The sequence below is a fragment of the Eurypyga helias genome, unplaced genomic scaffold (genome assembly GCF_000690775.1).
Source record: "Eurypyga helias isolate BGI_N326 unplaced genomic scaffold, ASM69077v1 scaffold37279, whole genome shotgun sequence".
Lineage (NCBI taxonomy): Eukaryota > Metazoa > Chordata > Aves > Eurypygiformes > Eurypygidae > Eurypyga > Eurypyga helias.
Window position 1 is genome coordinate 1,502 of NW_010270975.1, and position 18,513 is coordinate 20,014.

The 18,513-nt window shown below is 42.2% G+C and overlaps 1 protein-coding gene across 1 annotated transcript in view; it reads left to right on the top strand.

The window, feature by feature from the left end:
- Positions 1-236: 236 nt before the first annotated feature.
- Positions 237-18,513, top strand: part of RTN4IP1 (reticulon 4 interacting protein 1) — a gene marked incomplete at its 5' end in the record, with an annotated part of 22,204 nt that continues 3,927 nt past the window's right edge. Inside the window, 7 exons of the mRNA XM_010158643.1 lie at positions 237-388; positions 1,208-1,276; positions 1,523-1,647; positions 6,801-6,849; positions 8,391-8,527; positions 10,672-10,855; positions 12,223-12,315. Coding sequence (XP_010156945.1) covers positions 237-388; positions 1,208-1,276; positions 1,523-1,647; positions 6,801-6,849; positions 8,391-8,527; positions 10,672-10,855; positions 12,223-12,315 — 809 coding nt within the window. The remainder of the gene's footprint in view (positions 389-1,207; positions 1,277-1,522; positions 1,648-6,800; positions 6,850-8,390; positions 8,528-10,671; positions 10,856-12,222; positions 12,316-18,513) is intronic.

Consider the following 18,513-nt stretch of genomic DNA (forward strand, 5'->3'; position numbering starts at 1 on the left):
ACTCAGTACGATATGTCATGAGGCACTGGAACAGGTTGCCCGGAGATGTTGTGGATGCCCCATCCCTGGATGTCTTCAAGGCCAGGCTGGATGTGGCTTTGAGCAACCTGGTCTAGTGGAAGGTGTCCCTGCCCATGGCAGGGGGGTTGGAACTAGATGATCTTTAAGGTCCCTTCCAACCCTAACCATTCTATGATTCTATGATTCTATGTCATGGTTCATTTCATGTTTTGCAGGTGGTTATGGTGCAACCGCATTAAATATGAAGCGGGATCCCCTGAAACTCAAAAGCACCGACACTGAATTTCCACTAACACTTGGTCGAGATGTCTCTGGTGTTGTTATGGAATGTGGACTGAGTGTGTCTTATTTCAAACCTGGAGATGAGGTGATACCACCAATCTCTTTTTTTTTTTTCTAAAATGTGTAGTTAAAATATCCTCTGAGATGTTCGGCTTTTGCTTTCTTTGTGAGAAAATTCACTTTTTATGTTGTTGCACTCTGAATGAGGACTGTCAGGCAGTAAATTCCTAGAATACTTTCTTCCCTACCTTTTTTCTCTGAAAAACTTGGTCTTTCCCAGACTTGCTTCTGCAAGTTAATTTCCCTTCTGTTTTTTAATTTTTGGTCCATTTCAGTGGTAGCAAGAGAGGAGTTTGTTATTTATTTATAAGTGCACACTCAAGATGTTGCTTCATTTTTGACGGAAGACAGAATTCTAACGGGAAGGGATTAGTTTTTGGTTTTGGGGTTTGTTTGTTTTCTCTTGAGTTACTGAGAATAAGAACCCAAGAACCACTTTGTGAGACCCCACATAAAATACTGGTATTCTTTGCTTTCACCTTCACCAGCTACTTTCACATTTCACTAGTTTTAGTATAGCAAATTCTGATTCCTCCCTGCTCCATCCCCTCCAATCTGGTCTTTCCTGGTATAGAAGTAGTTCTTGTTTTTTCGGGGGTTTTTTTTGGTTTTGTTTTTGTATTTTTTTAAATTAAGTCTTATACACATAGCTCTGCAGTCCTTCATTTAGTCAGTCCTGCGATGTTTTTGGTGTAAAGAGTAAGCCAAACTGGTTTCTGATAAGCAACATTGAAGACATTCTGCAAATCGGAAAAAAAGATTTCTTTAATGAAGAAAACTTCTGTTGAGGTACAATCATGTGCAAAGTCACAAAAATCGATAGTTGTTTTCTGTTTGGTTTTAGGTGTGGGCAGCAATTCCGCCGTGGAAACAGGGCACTCTGTCAGAGTTTGTGGTAGCTAGTGGAAACGAGGTAAACCTTCAAAAATGTGGCTAACAGACCAAATCCCAGAATTGCTAAGACTAGCTTTTTTTTTTTCCCTTTGGTGTCTAAGCAACTGTCTATTTCTTGGTGCCTGGGTTGATTTAGACTCCAGCTAGTTATGGAGATAGTTGAAAATGTGGGACATGCGATCTGCAATTCACTGAAGCTTGTTTAAATATTGCGGTGTTACGTAGGATCTGCTGTGTGACTTAGATACGATTGATTTTATTTCAGGTGGCTTTCAAGCCCAAGTGTCTCAGTCACACAGAAGCTGCCTCCTTACCATACGTAGGTCTCACAGCCTGGTCTGCAGTTAACCAAGTTGGAGGACTGAACCGAAGTAACTGTAGTGGGAAAAGGTAAGTAAACAGTTCTGGTGCTAAAACTTAAGTGTTTCATTTCTGTACTAATTAGCTGCTTCTAAGGCACGTCAGGCAGTGATGAAGACACACCATGACATCGGCAAAGACCAACTGGTCTGAAGATGATAGGTTCAATCTACACAGCTGCTGAGAGAGGGGCTTCTTTGGAGGGAGACTCAGATGAGCACCCTAACTGAAGTTGTACCGACTCACTTTCTGCTCCCTTCCTCTATACAGGGACTGTGTAGAGGTAGACAAAGGTATATCTAATCTGTAGGACTATGCAGAGAATTTAAGGTTTGTATCTCTGGGAATTTATAGGGACTTTGCCTTTCTGTCTGCTAGGACAGCTCTCTAAATATAGTATCTTCTCTCTGAGTTATTTTGGCAACTAGAAAAAGCCCTATCAACCACAGAGGTGTTGTTCACTCAGTTCCTGTGTGCATGGAAAAGACTGGTTCCTCAGCTTTTTAGAAAAAGGTTAGCAGGTGACTGGGTCTTACTTGACCTTTGATGAGGTCAGGAAAGCGAAAGAGAACAGAAAAACGTGCAAGACGAGCAGCCAAAAATATGGTTTCTTTATCAGCCTGTTAATCTGACATTGGCAGATGGAGGATAGAAGAGGAAAAATGCATTGAAAGATTTGAGCAGATTCCATTTTTCTCCTGATAATTGAAATTTGTAGTTATTTTGGCCTTTGGATGTTCGTGTAAATAGAAAGCAAAATGCTCAGAATGGAAGGAAGGGCTAAAGTAAAAATACTAGAAGTGAAAAATAACCATTACAGTTACTATGCTGCACCAAGAATTTAGGTCTTAAAGTAATTGGGCAGTAGGAGTCTAGATGCCTGACCTCCTCTTATCTTGGGTGTGTCTGTTGTAATGCAACACATTGCAAAGAACACTAGATTTATTGGAATTCTTCACCCACATCTTTAGAAGACAGTTGAGTGAGTGGTTGTTCATATGTCACAGTAAATTTCATCATGAAAATATCAAGTGATTGTTTGTTCTGAAGATAAACAGCGTTTTGAGGAAACAAAATGGCAAAATTTAAAGCTCGCTCAAGGAGACGTCATTGAAATTAGCTTCCAGCTAGTGATACAATTCTAGATGCGTTGCCTTCCTTTTTATTTTTCAGTATTTAGAAATTTTTTACTAGCTTAACTTTCACATGTAGATGGAATTAACCTAAAGATACACTGATAGGCTAGCCTTGTTGGAAGTATCTTTCCAATCTTCAGGTAAGTGTATGGATCGTTAAAAGTGAAATTCAAACTGCATTTATATCTTGTCTTTACATTTAACACTTAACTTTTATGTTCCCAGTAAATATTTAATTACTTTGTCAGCAAAAGCATTTTAATGGACATATAAAATGATGATGTTTCCCATCTAGAAGTTTTGACTTGTAAAACCAGCAGAGAATTATTTAAGTGATGATAGGTTTTTTCCCCTAAAAATTTCTTGTAGGAAACACATAAAATGCATTGGAGAGACTGTGCAAAAGTATATTCCGTGAACTTTACATTACTCTCTCAAGGCAATAATTTCAAAAGACAAGAATTTACGTAATGTATCTTAATTTATTGAAATAAGTTAGTATGTTTGGTAAGAAGGTAGCTGCATAGGTGATTTTGTCTTGGTCTTTTTGTCTCCTGTAGGTGTATGTAAATAGCTATGTAGAAGGGTGCGTATACACACAAGAGTGTGCCTTATTTTGAAAGAGCAGCTGTATTCCTTGATGAAAGCTCCTTCACTGATACTTTATCGCAGCGTTAAGACACCTTAGAAACAGCGAGATTTTCCTATTGGTGTGTATTGTATTCTTTGCCTCTTTGAGGTGGAAGGGTGGGCGAACCAAAAATACTCGATAGCAGTCCAGTGTCTGACTCTATGTTGAGCTGACAGGAGTATCTGCTGCATCTGATCTGCACACACTTCCACAAATCTTGTTTTTACAAGTTACCTGGAGCATGCTTACATTGTTGGTGATGTCTCCTGCTTCACTCTAAGTCCAGTCATTTCTCTGTAACTTTTATCCTACACCAGGTTGGAACTAGATGGTATTTAAGGTCCCTTCCAACCCAAACCGTTCTGTGATTCTATGATCTTATAACAATAGCTGTTAAACATCTTGCTTGCTGTATTCACAAAAAGCATGATAAACCCAAAATTGACATTCTGAGAAGCTCATGAAAACATTTACATTAAGTAAAAGTCTTTTATATAAATACAGGATCAACATTTTATATGTTTAAGTAGGCGGGGGAGAGATACTGGGTTCTGTTACTGTAAGCTATTAAACGTACACTCCTGGTTTATGTTGTTACAATGAAAATTTGAATGATATAATACGCCAAGAAAATATTTTTTTCAAAGTCTGTGTGTTACTTCATAATTTTATCTGTTGAGAAGTACAAAGTGAGTGTAGCTTGTCAGACTTCTTGATAGGGTAAGTGCTTCTTGATACAGGAGTAAATCTCTTTTGTTGGCATAATCAAAAATGGATTTTTAGATGTATATATAATTGATATATTTATTCAATAAATATAATATTTTTTTATTTGCCATGTAGCTGAGTCACTGAGAAACTTCAGTTGTTTGTATTTTGGAGAAAATGTTAGTCCTTGATCTGTACACCCACTCCCCACCCCCCATGTCTTCTGGTGGGGGAATGGGGACGCAGCCAAAACAGATCCTGGCTCTCTGATGCTAGTTTCTGACTACACCATAAACTCTCAGATCCCATGATATGCTTATCTGGAGAGATCTTCTGACTCTCCGATCATTTGAACCGATACAGCCTCATATGGGGCTTGGTGGATGCTGGCTTGAGTTGTGTGCCTGTGTCAGATGGGAGCAAGGCCTGGAGTGTGAACGTTCGTTTTGTTCTTTTGGGAGAATTGGTTCTCTAGGATCTCTGTTCAGGTCAAACAATTTGTCAGTTTGTTCCCTCGTGCACATGCTTACGTGTTAGTTCACTCCTGAGCTCACCTTTTCAGTGCAACAGGTAGTTTCCCTGAGGCAGTGCAAGAAAAACTCTGCTTGCTTTGGCACTTCCCACCATCTGTGGTCCTTCAATACCATCCTAACAGGTCCTGTGCCTTCAAACACTTCCCTACTTCCATCTTTGGTGCCAAAGGACGTGCCAAAGGACGTGTCTTGCTGTCCTCAGTGCTGTAAATGCTGATCCGTTGAGCTGTGGCACGTGGATCTCCTGTGCAGACATAGTTTGCCTCTGAAGCAAAGAGCTTTCTTGAAGTCATAATGTATGGAGAGAGTTTCAGTAATTAGAAAGTTTGGTAGAAAATATCCCGTGTAACATAGGAACAACCCAAATCTGGAAAGTATTTGTACCTGAAGAACCTCAAGGGCTTTTACTGAAGGCTTTGAGCAACGTGGTCTAGTGGAAGGTGTCCCTGCCAGTGGCAGGGGGGTTGGAACTAGATGGTCTTTTAGGTCCCTTCCAACCCAAACCATTCTATGATTCTGTGAAGGGGGCAGTAAAAAAAAAAAAAGTCCGAGCCAAGCAGCTCCCCAAAACTGAAAACGTTACCTAAATCCTTGAGCAAAACGTACATTTTAAAACGGCAGCTTTCTCCAAAATTTGTAGTGGAAGAAATGCCCTTTAAGCAAGGAGTAAAATTGGAAAGGCGGTTTGACAAGGTTTTTTTGGAAAGGATTTAATTGTGACTGTCCTTTGTGAGGATAAAGATGGGCTTAACCCAGTATCTTGAGTGTAGCATCCCTGAGCCTTTTCAAGTGTAATAAAATCTAAATATGAATGTTGCTTCAGGCATCTGTCCTTAGAAGCATGGTTCTGAGGATAAATACTTTTTGGCAGATTTAAAAGCTGCAGGCATTGTGGTTTCAAATTCTTAATCTGAATTTTGCAGCTTGGATCAGTGAAATGGGAGGGAACGGAATCTGATCGGTTACAAGAGAGGAAGCATTTTAAAATGGATACTGTGACCAAAGCCAAGTCTCTTAGGTTACTTCAAAGAATTTTTGTAAACTGAGACTCCAGATTGTATAGTACAATTTTTGCACTGTAAAAAGCAATTTCCTCCAACATCCGGCTCAGTGAGATTTAAAACAGGAACATCCCCAGCTTCTGAAATTTCTCTGGCAAACAGAAGTTCTGAGAAACATGATGTTCCCCAGTCCTGTGCCAAGACTTCCATCTTGGATCTTCCTTTTGTCCTAGAATTAGAAAATGAGTCCAAAGTCCAAGCACTCTTTGTAACTTCAGTAGCAAGGCTTTTTAACTAATTCGCTTTCTGAAGTTTAGTTATTAAATGAAATACCTGGTTGAAATTTTTGAACAGTGATTAGGCTGCTGGCAGCAAGGTTTTCACACAACTAAACTTGCATTCTTTTTTTATGAAATTCAGGGTTGTGTGTTCATTTAAAATGAACTCTCACTTGCTAATAATTTGGTAATATAATCTTTCATTTTCTCGCTTGTGGGCCAGTTTCCACAACCCGGCACTTACAGGGTCTTGTTGAGATGTAACGAACTAGAAAAATTCTACTGCCTTTTGTTTTCTAAAGAAAAAGGCAGATAATTTGATAGAACTTAAACTTAGGCTATTTCATTGTATTTTTGACTTTAGATGAATGTTATGCAGTATGGGAATATTGTGTTCCATATATTCTGAAGTTCCCAGTCTCCCTAAGTAATGTGATACTGAACTACTTTTTCTCTTGGATAACACCAATCTGTGTAAAATGTTGGTGAATCAGATATTTTCTGTAGGAGATACGACCGTGGACTCTCCGAAAGACTCTCAACTGATTTTGTCCCAAACTAAGCAAGTATGTTTGGGAAGGTGAGGACAGGGACAGGGGTTTTGGGTGATAAATGTTACTGCCTGGCAGCTCTGCTGCCTGGATTTAGTGGAAAGCAGATGAAGATGTCTCTTTGGCTGTGCTGAGATAATGCTCTTGTCACAGGAAACATGATCAGCAATGTTAAGTCATATTAGTGGCTATCTGAAGAGTTAACCACTAAGGAACATTCAATGACAAATACAACCTTTTCTTAAAATGATTTGGTGTCAGGGATGTATAAGAAGCATTTGAATACATAGTCACTGTAGAATTTATGTGAAGAACTATGTAATATATTTTAATTTTCTCTTACAGAGTATTAATATTAGGAGCTTCAGGAGGAGTTGGTACGTTTGCTGTACAGGTAATAACAACCAGCATGCCCAGGGTGCATCTTCAAACTATTCAGTATGGGGAAAAAAAAAAATGTAAGGGAATTGAGGGAAGGAATAACGAAATAAAAAGCTACTGATCGATCTCTCTCGTCAATCTGATCAGTATTTCCCATAGTGAAGTATTTCCAGATTTATTTTTCCATTGGTTACGTTGTATTAGTTTAAAGTGGGAAGCAGGGACTTTCAAAGAAGGGAGTTCCAAGTGTAGGTAGTGAAAGATAGCATTTCACAGTGTGGGTGCAGGGAACCTCTAATTGATGTAGCTCAAAAGATGTGGCCTGTTTTCATTAATCTTCCAGGCAGCTCTGCTCCATAAATATGAAAATAACTTGGTGTATGAGTAGAAAAACTGATGGAGAGTGAATATATCATCTGCCATCACTGTTGTAGGTGGTCAGATGATGTGAGAGGGACCAGACGTTTATGTGCAGTGTACGTAAAGCACACGGGCTCAGATGAACTTTCCCTCTGGGTCTTTGCCCTGCTGCCATTTCGTCTGTCTTCATCCCAGTAGCTCTGAGCTTTGGAGAGTCAACATGCTCTCTCATTGATCCTTTAATTGTGGAACATCCTCTTCTCACACTCTTATTTAATTTGGGGATTTTGATTCTAATTGGTGTCATCTCATGCTGAAACGTCTTTCTCTTCGGAATGCAAAAAAAGTACAGAAATTGGGTGACTGCATCGCTGCGTTCTGTGTTGCTAGACCATAAACATAGTGGTTTTAAAGAGGCTTACAGGAGAATTTTTAGCAGCTATGTTATTTTTCTGATCCATATAGAGCAGGTGGCTCAATTCGATCAGCACAAAAGGCTGCCCAGCCACCGACTAGTTGCGATTCCTATCTGATTAATCCTGAGTAAACTACATTAATCTGGAATAAATGTGGAAAAGGTTACTGTGAATGAAAAATGAGGTTACAAAAGAGATAAATAACTAGCAAAAATCCTTCACCTGACATCCTCCCTGTGGTAAATCAGAGATGACTTCCTCCTTTTTCTCATTTTTTAATATTTAAGCTATTTACAGTGAAACAGATATGTAAAATAATGATGAGCAGGTAGGAATCTAAAATATTTTAAACTTAAATATTTAAAATTATTGGATGGTAGATCTGGGGACAGTTTTGTAGGTGGGTAACTTGGACAGTACCTCTTTGTATAGAATTAGCTGGCAGATTCAGATGAATTGAGCATTTTATTTGAAGCTCTGTTTGTCCTGGGACCTGATGTCTGTAAGTGGCATTAAAAAAACACCCTCCTTCCTCCACAACAACTCCTGCCTCCCCAAAAACCCCTTAAATACTGATCAATTCTAACCAGTGTGTGCCTGTGTGGGATGTGTGACAAGTTATCCTGTGTTGGAATACAGTCTTCCCACTCCCTACTGAAGGTGCTCATTTATTATATAAATATAATAAGACTTTGGCTTTTTAAGTTGTTCTCAGTGTTTCACTATATTTTAAACTTCGGACTTCCTTTTTTTCAATACTTGCTTTTTTTTTTTTCAGCTAGTGAAGGCCTGGGGTGCTCACGTGACAGCAGTTTGTTCTCATGATGCTAGCACGCTGATGAAAAAGCTTGGAGCAGATGATGTGATTGATTACAAATCTGGAAATCTGGAGGAGCAACTTAAAACATTACCCTTGTACGTGCCTGTGTTGCCCAATACTGAGATGAAGGAGTTGGCAGTCAGACCTTCTGCCTTTTGAATTTCTGACTCCAGTCTATGAGAACTCCCTCTCCCCTCCCTCCCCCCAGCATCCCCCTATTTCTAGAGCGTTACTTTATAAAGCAAATCCATCCCTGCCCTCTGCGAATGCACTTTGCCAGGTGGGTATCCCAAGCACAGATTTCGTTGCAAGACCCAGCCGGTTAGTTGGGCTTGTGGAGGCAAGCTCGCTCTCACGTGATTCTCCTCAGTGACTGAGATTTGCAAGAGTTTTGTCAGCTTCCATCCAAGGATCTTGGAGCGTTTACAAAGCATGAATAAATTAAAATAAGTCTCAGAAATCCTGTGTGAGGTTAGTAAATAGTAAAATGGATCTTCTACAAGGAAGAACTCTGTCACGAAGCAGTTAAGTGACTTGCTTAAAGGTCTTAGCTACTGTACAGCTCAGCTGGGAGTAAATTTCTCTTCTGTAACACTGGGTACGGCTGCCTCTGAGAAACAATCACAGTTATCTTGTCACAGCAGTTATGTTTAAAGTAGCTTGGGGGTTTTCTGTAGAACTGAAGTGGGGTTTTTTTTTGCTTTCGTTATATTTCCATCTGTTTAAACCTAGTCTGCTGTGACTTGTATTTGAATATGGTATTGACACTGCTCTTTTTAGCTAGATTGAGTTAACTTTCTGGAAGGGGAAACAGAAGCTGTTCAGTCAGTGGTTGAATCTCACTGATGGCTCTGCTAAGGTGACATGTGCCTTTTAACTATGGTGTGACTGTCAGCAGGCCTGAGGTCAACTGTGAGGGTACCGGCACTGTGTGGGCAGGACACGCAGCAACTAACCTGGCTGTTTGCGAGCAGTGCTGAATTTACCTTTGTGCAATTCAGCATCTTAAATGCTAAACACCCAATCCAGCAAGTGTCCCTTTTTAGGAGATACCGACAGCGCTGTCCTAGGGTGCAGTTTTATGATAAGCTATGATCAGGCAGGTATCCTGAGGGGGATGATCCTCCTTCCCTCTTCAGCTGTACTGACTCTTCACATCCCAGAAGTGAGCTAGTTCTTCCTGAAGCATTAGTTTTCACAATTTCAATTTCTCTTGTTGGCAGCTGTTAGATTGACAGAACTTAACATAAAATTACATCTTGAAAGGCAGGCAGGAAAACTGTTTCCAGAGAGAAGAACTTTCCTATTTAATTGGCGTATTTTCCCTCATATTTGTTGTTTGTTGAGATTAGATGTATGTGTATATACATGTCTGTTGCAATCTGGAGATTGCAGGAAATGTACAGGTGAAGATGAGAATAAGCCGTGCATGGCTCCCTGTTGCCCTATTCAGCCTCGACAGGCTCATGTGCTGGGATAATGAGAAGGAACGCTGAAACTGGGGCTTGTTGCCAGAGGCTGCACATACCCATTCCATGGGAGGGGAGGGTTTAGGCCCTTTGCGTTGTTAGGTTTTACGTCAAATAGGTAGATGTGAAGGAAAGAGCTGTCAGTAGAGGTAAATGGCCCCAAAACAAGTAAGGAGGTCAAAAAAGACTTTTAGAAGTGAGGCTGAGAATTGTGTCACAGAAAAGATGTGAAGACTTAAGGGTTAGTAATTTGTTTACATACCTTTGGCCACTGGAACTGACTTTTACGTGAGTAGAGCATGTACAGGAGATGGTCTTAGTCAGGGTGTGAGCCCAGACTACTTTTTACATGCATGTACCATATAGTTTAGTGGTAGGACCAGGCCTCAAGACTGCTCCCCAGTCTCGGTGTGAGGGCTGAAGAGACGGAGCTCTAGAAGGCTTTAGGCAAGTAGAGAATGTCGTTGTGCATCTAAGAGTCTGCTTTTTGGCGCTGTAAGTGCAGATTAAGTTATATGAATAGCCTATGCCTGCTGTACAGTGAATGGGCAATAACCTGTAAATTTAACTTCTATTGTACAGTAAAGCTGGGATTTAGCTGAAGTCTTGGGACTTTCTTGCCACTGTCTTGCAGGCACGTTATTTTATTACGTTGAAGAGACATGTAAAAATGTAAACAATAGCCAATTTCTGATATGAATTAGCTTAATTATGATGAAATAATTTTTCCCATACTGTGATTTTTAAACCTGTTCTTTACATGTCTGCAGATTTGATTTCATCCTAGATAATGTTGGCGGATCCACTGAGAAGTGGGCTCTAGATCTCCTGAAGAAGTGGTCAGGAGCAACGTACGTTACCTTAGTGACACCTTTCCTGATCAATATGGACAGACTTGGAGTGGCTGATGGCATGTTACAAACGGGAGTCACCGTTGGTTCCAAAACTGTAAAGGTATTTGACAAAATCCTATATACTTTGCTGTTATGTAGCACTCCGGTGGGTTCCTTTGTGGCTTGGATGCTCGTCATGTGGCTCATCTAGCTGCATCTGTTTCAGTTTCCTCGTGTATCATTAACTAGGATTCAGATGCATTTTTCTTCTTTCCTTCTTTCTTGCACTGAAAAACCCCCGATGTGCTGGGGTGGTGCTGATTGGTGAGTGTGGTAGTTTGGGGTGCTTTGAAGTTTTGATTCCTTATTGTGCTTTTCACTGTGGCCTTCCCCATCTGTCCTCCCTAGCGAGTCCTGCTGACAGCTAGTGTTTCATCGGAAGCAGAGCAAAGCCCTGCCTCATTGAAGGGAGGGTAATTTTGCTACTTGCTTTAGGCTGGTCAAGCTTGCTCTCAAAACATTGTTCCATGACTGATTCTCTTCATCCTATTCCAGCACCAGAGAGTAATACAAGTGGTGGAGGGTGGCTAGAAAGTCTTTCATCTCTTTCACGTTCATGTGTCTGGATGGATACTGATTTTTCTAGTTTTCATAAGTGGATCTTAAAATGTTCTGCCAGTGGCCAGATCAGTGAGGCTTTTTAGAACTTTTCTCTTTCTTCTTTCAACACGTGTACTTGCTCTCCACATGAATGCTTTTCAGGCAGTTGCTATGGTATTCCTGTGATGGCATGGCTGAATGGGATTCTAAGTCCTGCACCAGTACTTTCAAAGGAAAGCTCAAAAACAAAATGAAAAGGCTGGGAAGAAATAACGTAATGGTGTTTCTCAGTGTGCATGTTGCCATGATGAGGAGCATTGTGTGCCATGCATTAAAATTCATCTCTCTTAGGCAGATGCTGGCTCTTAGTCCTGTAATGACTCCCTCGGAGGAGGTGCCTTAGACTTGTGCTTGTGAGATCTTCCCCAAATGCTTTCCATGTGAGCTGCCATCTGTCATTGGGCAGGGATGACTTTGGCAGATGTGATGGTTCAGGATTTAATTGCTGACCCTGAGGTGTAAGGTTCCAAATGTCACATTGCTGGATTTCTTTCACCCCCTTTCTGAACGTGTATAAACATATAGCACCGTTCTTCTCTCACATAACAAATAATGCTGGTCTTAGCTGCAGAGACAAGGTGGTGGTTGTTCTCAGCTGGCTGACTTGTGCACTTGGACACAAAATTTACCCTTATCCTATTGTGGTAATACAACATCCCTGTCTGTACATTTAATCCATGTGCTTAGGTGACATTTTTTTCAGACACTAGCATATAATTTCCATGTCTTTTCCTTAAATTCCTTCTCTAGTGCTTCTGTCATTGATGTTAGTTCCCATTTCAGTTTCCTTTCATGATTTTTTTAATATATTTGTGATCTCTCTTGCAGTATCTCTTTAAAGGAGTCCATTATCGGTGGGCATTTTTTATGCCAAGTGGCCCAAGTTTGGATGAAATAGCAGAACTGGTTAATTCTGGAAAGGTATGTCAGCAACGGGTATTTGTGTGGAAAGAGGTGCTGCTTTAACTCAAAAAGGGTGTAGTTTACAATTAGGGAATAAAATGTTATGGGAGTCACAGTGATGAAGACTAGTTAAGAATTGACTTGCTCCAGTTTCTGCCTTTGGCATGGAATTTAGGACTTTGTAATCCTTAAGGCTGTTCTGCCTTCTCCCTCTCCACACAACCTGTTTTTAAAAACACAAAGTTTACCAAGTTATGAGGAAAGACGTCCAGTGATTGTTTATTTTTGCCAGTTGGGAATCATTTAGCATGAACTCTGCTGTTGAAAATGATGTGTTTCAAGAGGCCTCATTTGGTCAGAAGGAAGGTGACTCTGTGTATCTGCATATGCAAAGTGGCTCAGCCCAGTTGAGCCCTGCCCAGAGTGTGCCCAGAGCTAGAATGTTCAGGCCACTATAGGTCACAGACGATCAGCGTGGTGACAAGAATCTTGCCTTTTTTTGTATCGGTGCTTCAGAGTGTAGCATTCGTGCTCAGTCAGCACAGTGACTTGGAATATTGTGAGTGTTCATAAGCTTTCAGGGAATCTCTTAGTGGACGTGGGGTGAGGCATGAAGTGGCAGGTAGGTTAGTGCTTTTCTGATCTTTTCAGGTTTATAAGCTTGTTACAAAGCGTGTGTGAGGGCAAGCGGTCGATTGACTGGACTGTGCAGTACTCTAGGTCCTGGTACTGTCCTTTCTTGGATAATTTCATGTTGCCAGAATTCCTGGAGTAGATAACATGGCCAACTGCTGTTAAATCTTTCTGTGTGGTACCTAGCAGAAGAGGAAGCAGCCTCTGCCACAACTGCTGGTAATTCAGTACATGAATAGTCAGGCTATCTCATGCAAAATCTGTGCAGATTAGTAAAATTTAGATCCCTCAAAGTTTGAGCGTTCATCTCCTTTTTCACTATGCATTATGTTCCAGGGTTTGGAGAAGAGTAAAAAAATTGTTGTCATACTTAAGGCCCGATTGCTTCTATTTGCCACCTCAGTGCTGCTGATCAGAATAAAAATCTTCCGGAATTCAACCACTGCCGTTCCTCTGTCCTGACCAGTGTGCTGCTGGCACAGCCAGTGGCCAGTCCATGTTCCCTAAGAAGTTACCTGCTCACAGAGAGAGAGTGCAGCACCACACAAGCTGTGGTGAAGAGTGTGCCTGGCTACAGATTGGCTCCGCTCTGCTTTGCGTTACGGCCAGTGCTGTAGACATTGTCCCATGGGCAAGAAAGAAACCCTAGAAGACGCTCCTCATAGAATCATAGAACGGTTTGGGTTGGAAGGGACCTTAAAGATCATCTAGTTCCAACCCCCTGCCATGGGCAGGGACACCTTCCACTAGACCAGGTTGCGCAAAGCCTCATCCAGCCTGGCCTTGAACACTTCCAGGGATGGGGCATCCACAGCTTCTCTGGGCAACCTGTTCCAGTGCCTCACCACCCTCTCCGGGAAGAACTTCTTCCTGATATCTAATCTAAACCTCCCTGATTTCAATTTATACCCATTACCCCTTGTCCTATCACTACAGGCCCTTGTAAAAAGTCCTCTCCCAGTACCCTTGTAGGCCCCCTTCAGATACTGGAAAGCTGCAGCTTCAGATACTGCTCATCCTGTGATTGCATCCAATCACACCACTAAAATATAATTGTCTAAGAAACAGAAATGCCCTTGTCTTTGTTCTTACCATTTGTCCTGATTCTCAGCCCGTCACAACTTGTTTTGTGTTCTCCTCCTACCTTGTATGCAAAACAAATGCAGAATATGCCCATGAAAGCCTCTTGGGAAACACCTGTTGGTGCAATAGAGATAAGGCTTAATCGCTGTTCTCTGCCCAATAATCCAGACAGGTGAATTGTAATGCCATGTAAAACGTACGTCATACATATATCTGACTGTCCTGATGTGCTTTTTGTTGTAAGATGATCACAGGGTCAAAGATGTTTGCTTGGTCTTCGATTCCCTGTGCAAAACCAGGCCATGATGTCAGGCTGTTAGTCATAATTCTAGATGCGTTTTACTCTGTCTTGTAAAACATTGTGAACACCCATGCTGCTGCCAGTATTTCGTAAGACCCAGATGTGTTCCATTTAGACAGATGTTAATAAGACTCTGACCCTTATTGTGCAGGCACAGGAGTTCTCTTAAATGGACAGATCATCCATTCAGAAGAGTAGGTATGTGGAAAAAAGGCAGGAGTCGGTGACTGTGGGAAGGGTCCCATGATTTCCCATAACTAAGCGGAAAGAAATGTTTAGGTCTGAATAGTAGAGAATAAATGAGAATTCAAGAAAACCCCAAGCCCACACAGCAATGGAAGTATAGCAAGACGACTTGGGGAAGCCAGCAAAGCGAGCTCGTGAGTGAATACGGTTTTGAGTAATGCAGATTTAGTTATTTTGAAATTTCAGTGAACTGTGTTTTCTGATACAGTTGTCTGAATTTTGCGAGTGTACGCAGTGTGAATAGGAGAGCGATTGGAGAGCTCCTAATAACGAGAGGCTTTTGTCAGGAGAGTCTAAATCGTGAGCGGGGATTTAAATGAAGGAGATTAAGAAGAGCTGATGGTTTAAAGAGATGATGTTACCGTAAGTGAAGCTTTGAAGAGCATAGCCCTGAAGCAGCTACCAATCCTGTCGACTGGCCAGTGTTTTTTCTTTTAGTCCTTTTGCACCAATGCAGATCTTTCGTTCCGATGGGTTCAGCATCTTCCTTTGTGAAGGCAAAAGGATTCTCAGTCCTTCCGTGGAAGAAGGATAAGCGGAAGGGGCATTTTGTTTAAAGACACTTGGTTTTCAGATGGATGATCTTTGCAGCAAGGAAGAGAGATCTGTAAAATGTCAGCTACGAGGAGGAGTTCTTCTAACAGCCTTTTTTAATGGGAAGGAGAAGTAGAGGTTTTGATGAGCTGGTAGCGCAAGGAAGGAGAATAATTTTCCTTTTGTAATTTACCTGCACATCAGCTCAGTTCTGGGGACTGTAAAACCATTTTCAGTTTATGAGCTCTTTTCTCTGCCTTGCAGCTGCGTATCTGGCAAAAAGACTATCATGAGACTGAGGGGCTGGGAGGCTGCTGCAACGGTAGTGGGCACAGAGAAAAAAAACTATTTCCTTGTCAAATGTTGAAGATACTGGCTACTGTCTAAGATACTGGGAAGTCCCTGTTGAGGGCTGAACTCCGCCAGTTAATTATGAGCCAGTAAAGACCGACTTACCGCGGGCTCCACCAAACGAGTTGATGAAGCGCATGTTAGAAGCTGGGGAGATCTTTCCATGGCGGAACATTCCTGGTGAATCGCAAGGTTCTCACCTAAACACAACTGAAATCAGCGGAAACATTAGTTCAGGACACAGGTCTGCTGGCACACAGGTGACTGAAGCATCATCACTGGTCTCTGCTGCCAGCATGGTCACCGAAAGGCTCGTTAGGAATTAGTTTGATGTACTGGTGGTCAGCGTTGTGGATTTAACATCGGCAGTCTGGCGTTTTGCTGCTTGCTTAACTTCTTCCTCCTTTCCAAGGATGTGCCATTTAGTCCTTGGTGAAAATACACCAAACTCGTATAACAACTAAGATTTGTGGAAAGCCTTGAACTTACAATCTAGCACTTGTTTTGCCTTTTACAAAGCTTGATGGAGAAAGTCAGGCTCAAAAGACTCCGTAGTGTCGTAAGGGGGAGCACCAAGTATGTTGTGTGTTCCTGCTGGACCACGATGGGATGGGGGTTAACATGCAGCCCTACAGAAACCTGAAATTTTCATTTTAATTCAGTGCCATTTAAATGCAGTTCTGGGGGGCGTGTGTGTGCAGTGGCTTAACACCGTCTCCTTCAGGGCAGAGTTGCAGCAGATGCACCGATGGGTGAAGGTTGATTTTGCAGAGGAAGGCTAAAGGACAAGTAGAGTCTCCGATCGTTAAATCAGATCATTTTCTGGGTTGTTTGTTTTCTAGATAAATGTTACGGCCCAGGCACACATAAGAAAAGCAATTGCATGCCTATATTAATGTAATTTGTATGTAGTGTTGATTATACATGTTGCTGAAGACACTTCGGGCATGGCACCGGCTGTTGTGGTCTGGAGGGACAGGATGCCGGCTGTTCATCAGCCCTGCTGCCGTCTTCCTGTGCAAGGATGTACAAATCACTTAACCTTCTGTTACCACAATTTCCCTACCTACTAGTGAGTGCTAATGCCCTTTAGTGACCTTTGGCGATTTGCTCTGAGATAACCCTGTTAAAAATGTGGAATTCAGTTGGTTTCTATTGCTGGTCTTTGCTACTCAGGAAGTAAATAACACGAAGGGGTATGGGCATCCACTTTGACATTACCTGGGCTCTGGATGGCCATGATTTAAGGCGGCTTGCACTCCTCCTGCTAGCATAGGTTATCACAGCTCCTTGACTGTATCCTAACCCACGTGTACCGATTTGCTTCCAGTTCATCTTGCTGCAGTTCTGCAGGTAACTTTCTCCCTGGCCCTTGTTGCACCACTGTTGCAGATTTCTCCCATCTGAATATCAAATAGCTGATGTAATATATTGAGTCCTTGAACATTCTCCAAATCTGGCATCTCTAGATGTGGCCTTCTCCGCAGTAATTCCAGTCTTTGCCTTTACGGCACTGCTAAGGTGTCTTAAGGTACCCAAGGTGACTCGCCCTTGGGTGGTGCCTGCTTTACTCTCCCTGTCTGAAAAAGGAAACCACGGTGGCAATTCTGTTCTTAAATGTCTAAACTGACTAGAGATCAGTCCTTCTCCCCCTCTCTTTAGTCACTCACGCTTGTTCTGGTGACCATCTTTCTCCATGCTAAATTGCAAAGTTTGCATTTCTATTTAATTTTTTTATTTTTTTAATTTTGTGTTTCTTGTTGCAGTGTTTTTGCTTGCCAGGTTGGCTGGCTAGAGCCCAGAGATGTTGATCAAGGGCTGGTTGCCAAAAGCTCTGTTCAGTCCTTTCTTTTTCAAAAGGAATCTCTATCTGCATTTTGTTACAGCCACAAAAGAAGACCACAGTGATTGCTATTAAAACACATCTGCTCCTCTTCTTCCAGTACGTAGTAGCTTGCGTAAGCACTTTATAGTGGGATTACATCACACACATCACAGAATGTAAATTTTGTGTACTGTGGAGAGATAGGGTTTGAATATGTAAATTCACATAAACCACAGTGAGGTCTGGAAAAATTTCATCCTATATCAGGTATTTAATCAAATCTGTTGCCTTGTATATCCTGTGGAAAGTCAGTCCTAGTGTTCTGAGCACTGCTGCCTGGTGTAAGAGGGCACTACGTTCAGCACAGTGGTGAAATGTGGGATCAACAAGACAGCTCTTGTCTGTTGAGAGTTTAATTTGCTGAGACCTGGGGAGATGCAGGTCATGCACGACTCTTCTAGTATATACATATGTAAGATATTATATATGCTTTCATATATAGGCATGCGGTGACAGGACAAGGGGTAACGGGTTTAAATTGAAAGTGGGGAGGTTTAGATTGGATATCAGGAAGAAGTTCTTCCCGGAGAGGGTGGTGAGGCACTGGAACAGGTTGCCCAGAGAAGCTGTGGATGCCCCATCCCTGGAAGTGTTCAAGGCCAGGCTGGATGAGGCTTTGAGCAACCTGGCCTAGTGGAGGGGGGCCCCGCCTAAAGATGGTCTTTAAGGTCCCTTCCAACCCAAACCGTTCTGGGATTACCAGCCCCCAAGAAGACTTTGTTGTCTGGTGGAGCACATCACAGCTCTCGTTCGGTGCATATTAGATTGTGTGTGTGAGCTGTGAGCAGACTCCTGGCTGCGTGCGGGGTGCGCGCTGGGAGGGAGCAGCTGCAAGGCAAGGCTGCCCTGCAGTGATGGCACGGCCACCCTTGACAGCCCTGGGGGAGAGCCAACGCACTGTCATTGTCCTTGGAGCGAGGGGGCTTTTTTCTTTTCTGCTTTGAACTGGGCTCTGAGGGCCTCGGGGGTTTGGTTTGTCTCTCCCGAGACTTGCAAGGCTCTAGCTCTCCCTCCAGCGGCAGGAAGCAGAGCTCCACACTCTGGAGCGACTTGTTGCTGTTGAATATCAAATCTGCCTTCATTTCCTTCGTGTTGTCCCCTCCTATAAATTCAGACTCTGTCCTTGCTACCAAAGAAGTGGGGTGGGCTTGAGTCTGCCGTTAGTGGGAGTGTGTTCCTGCTG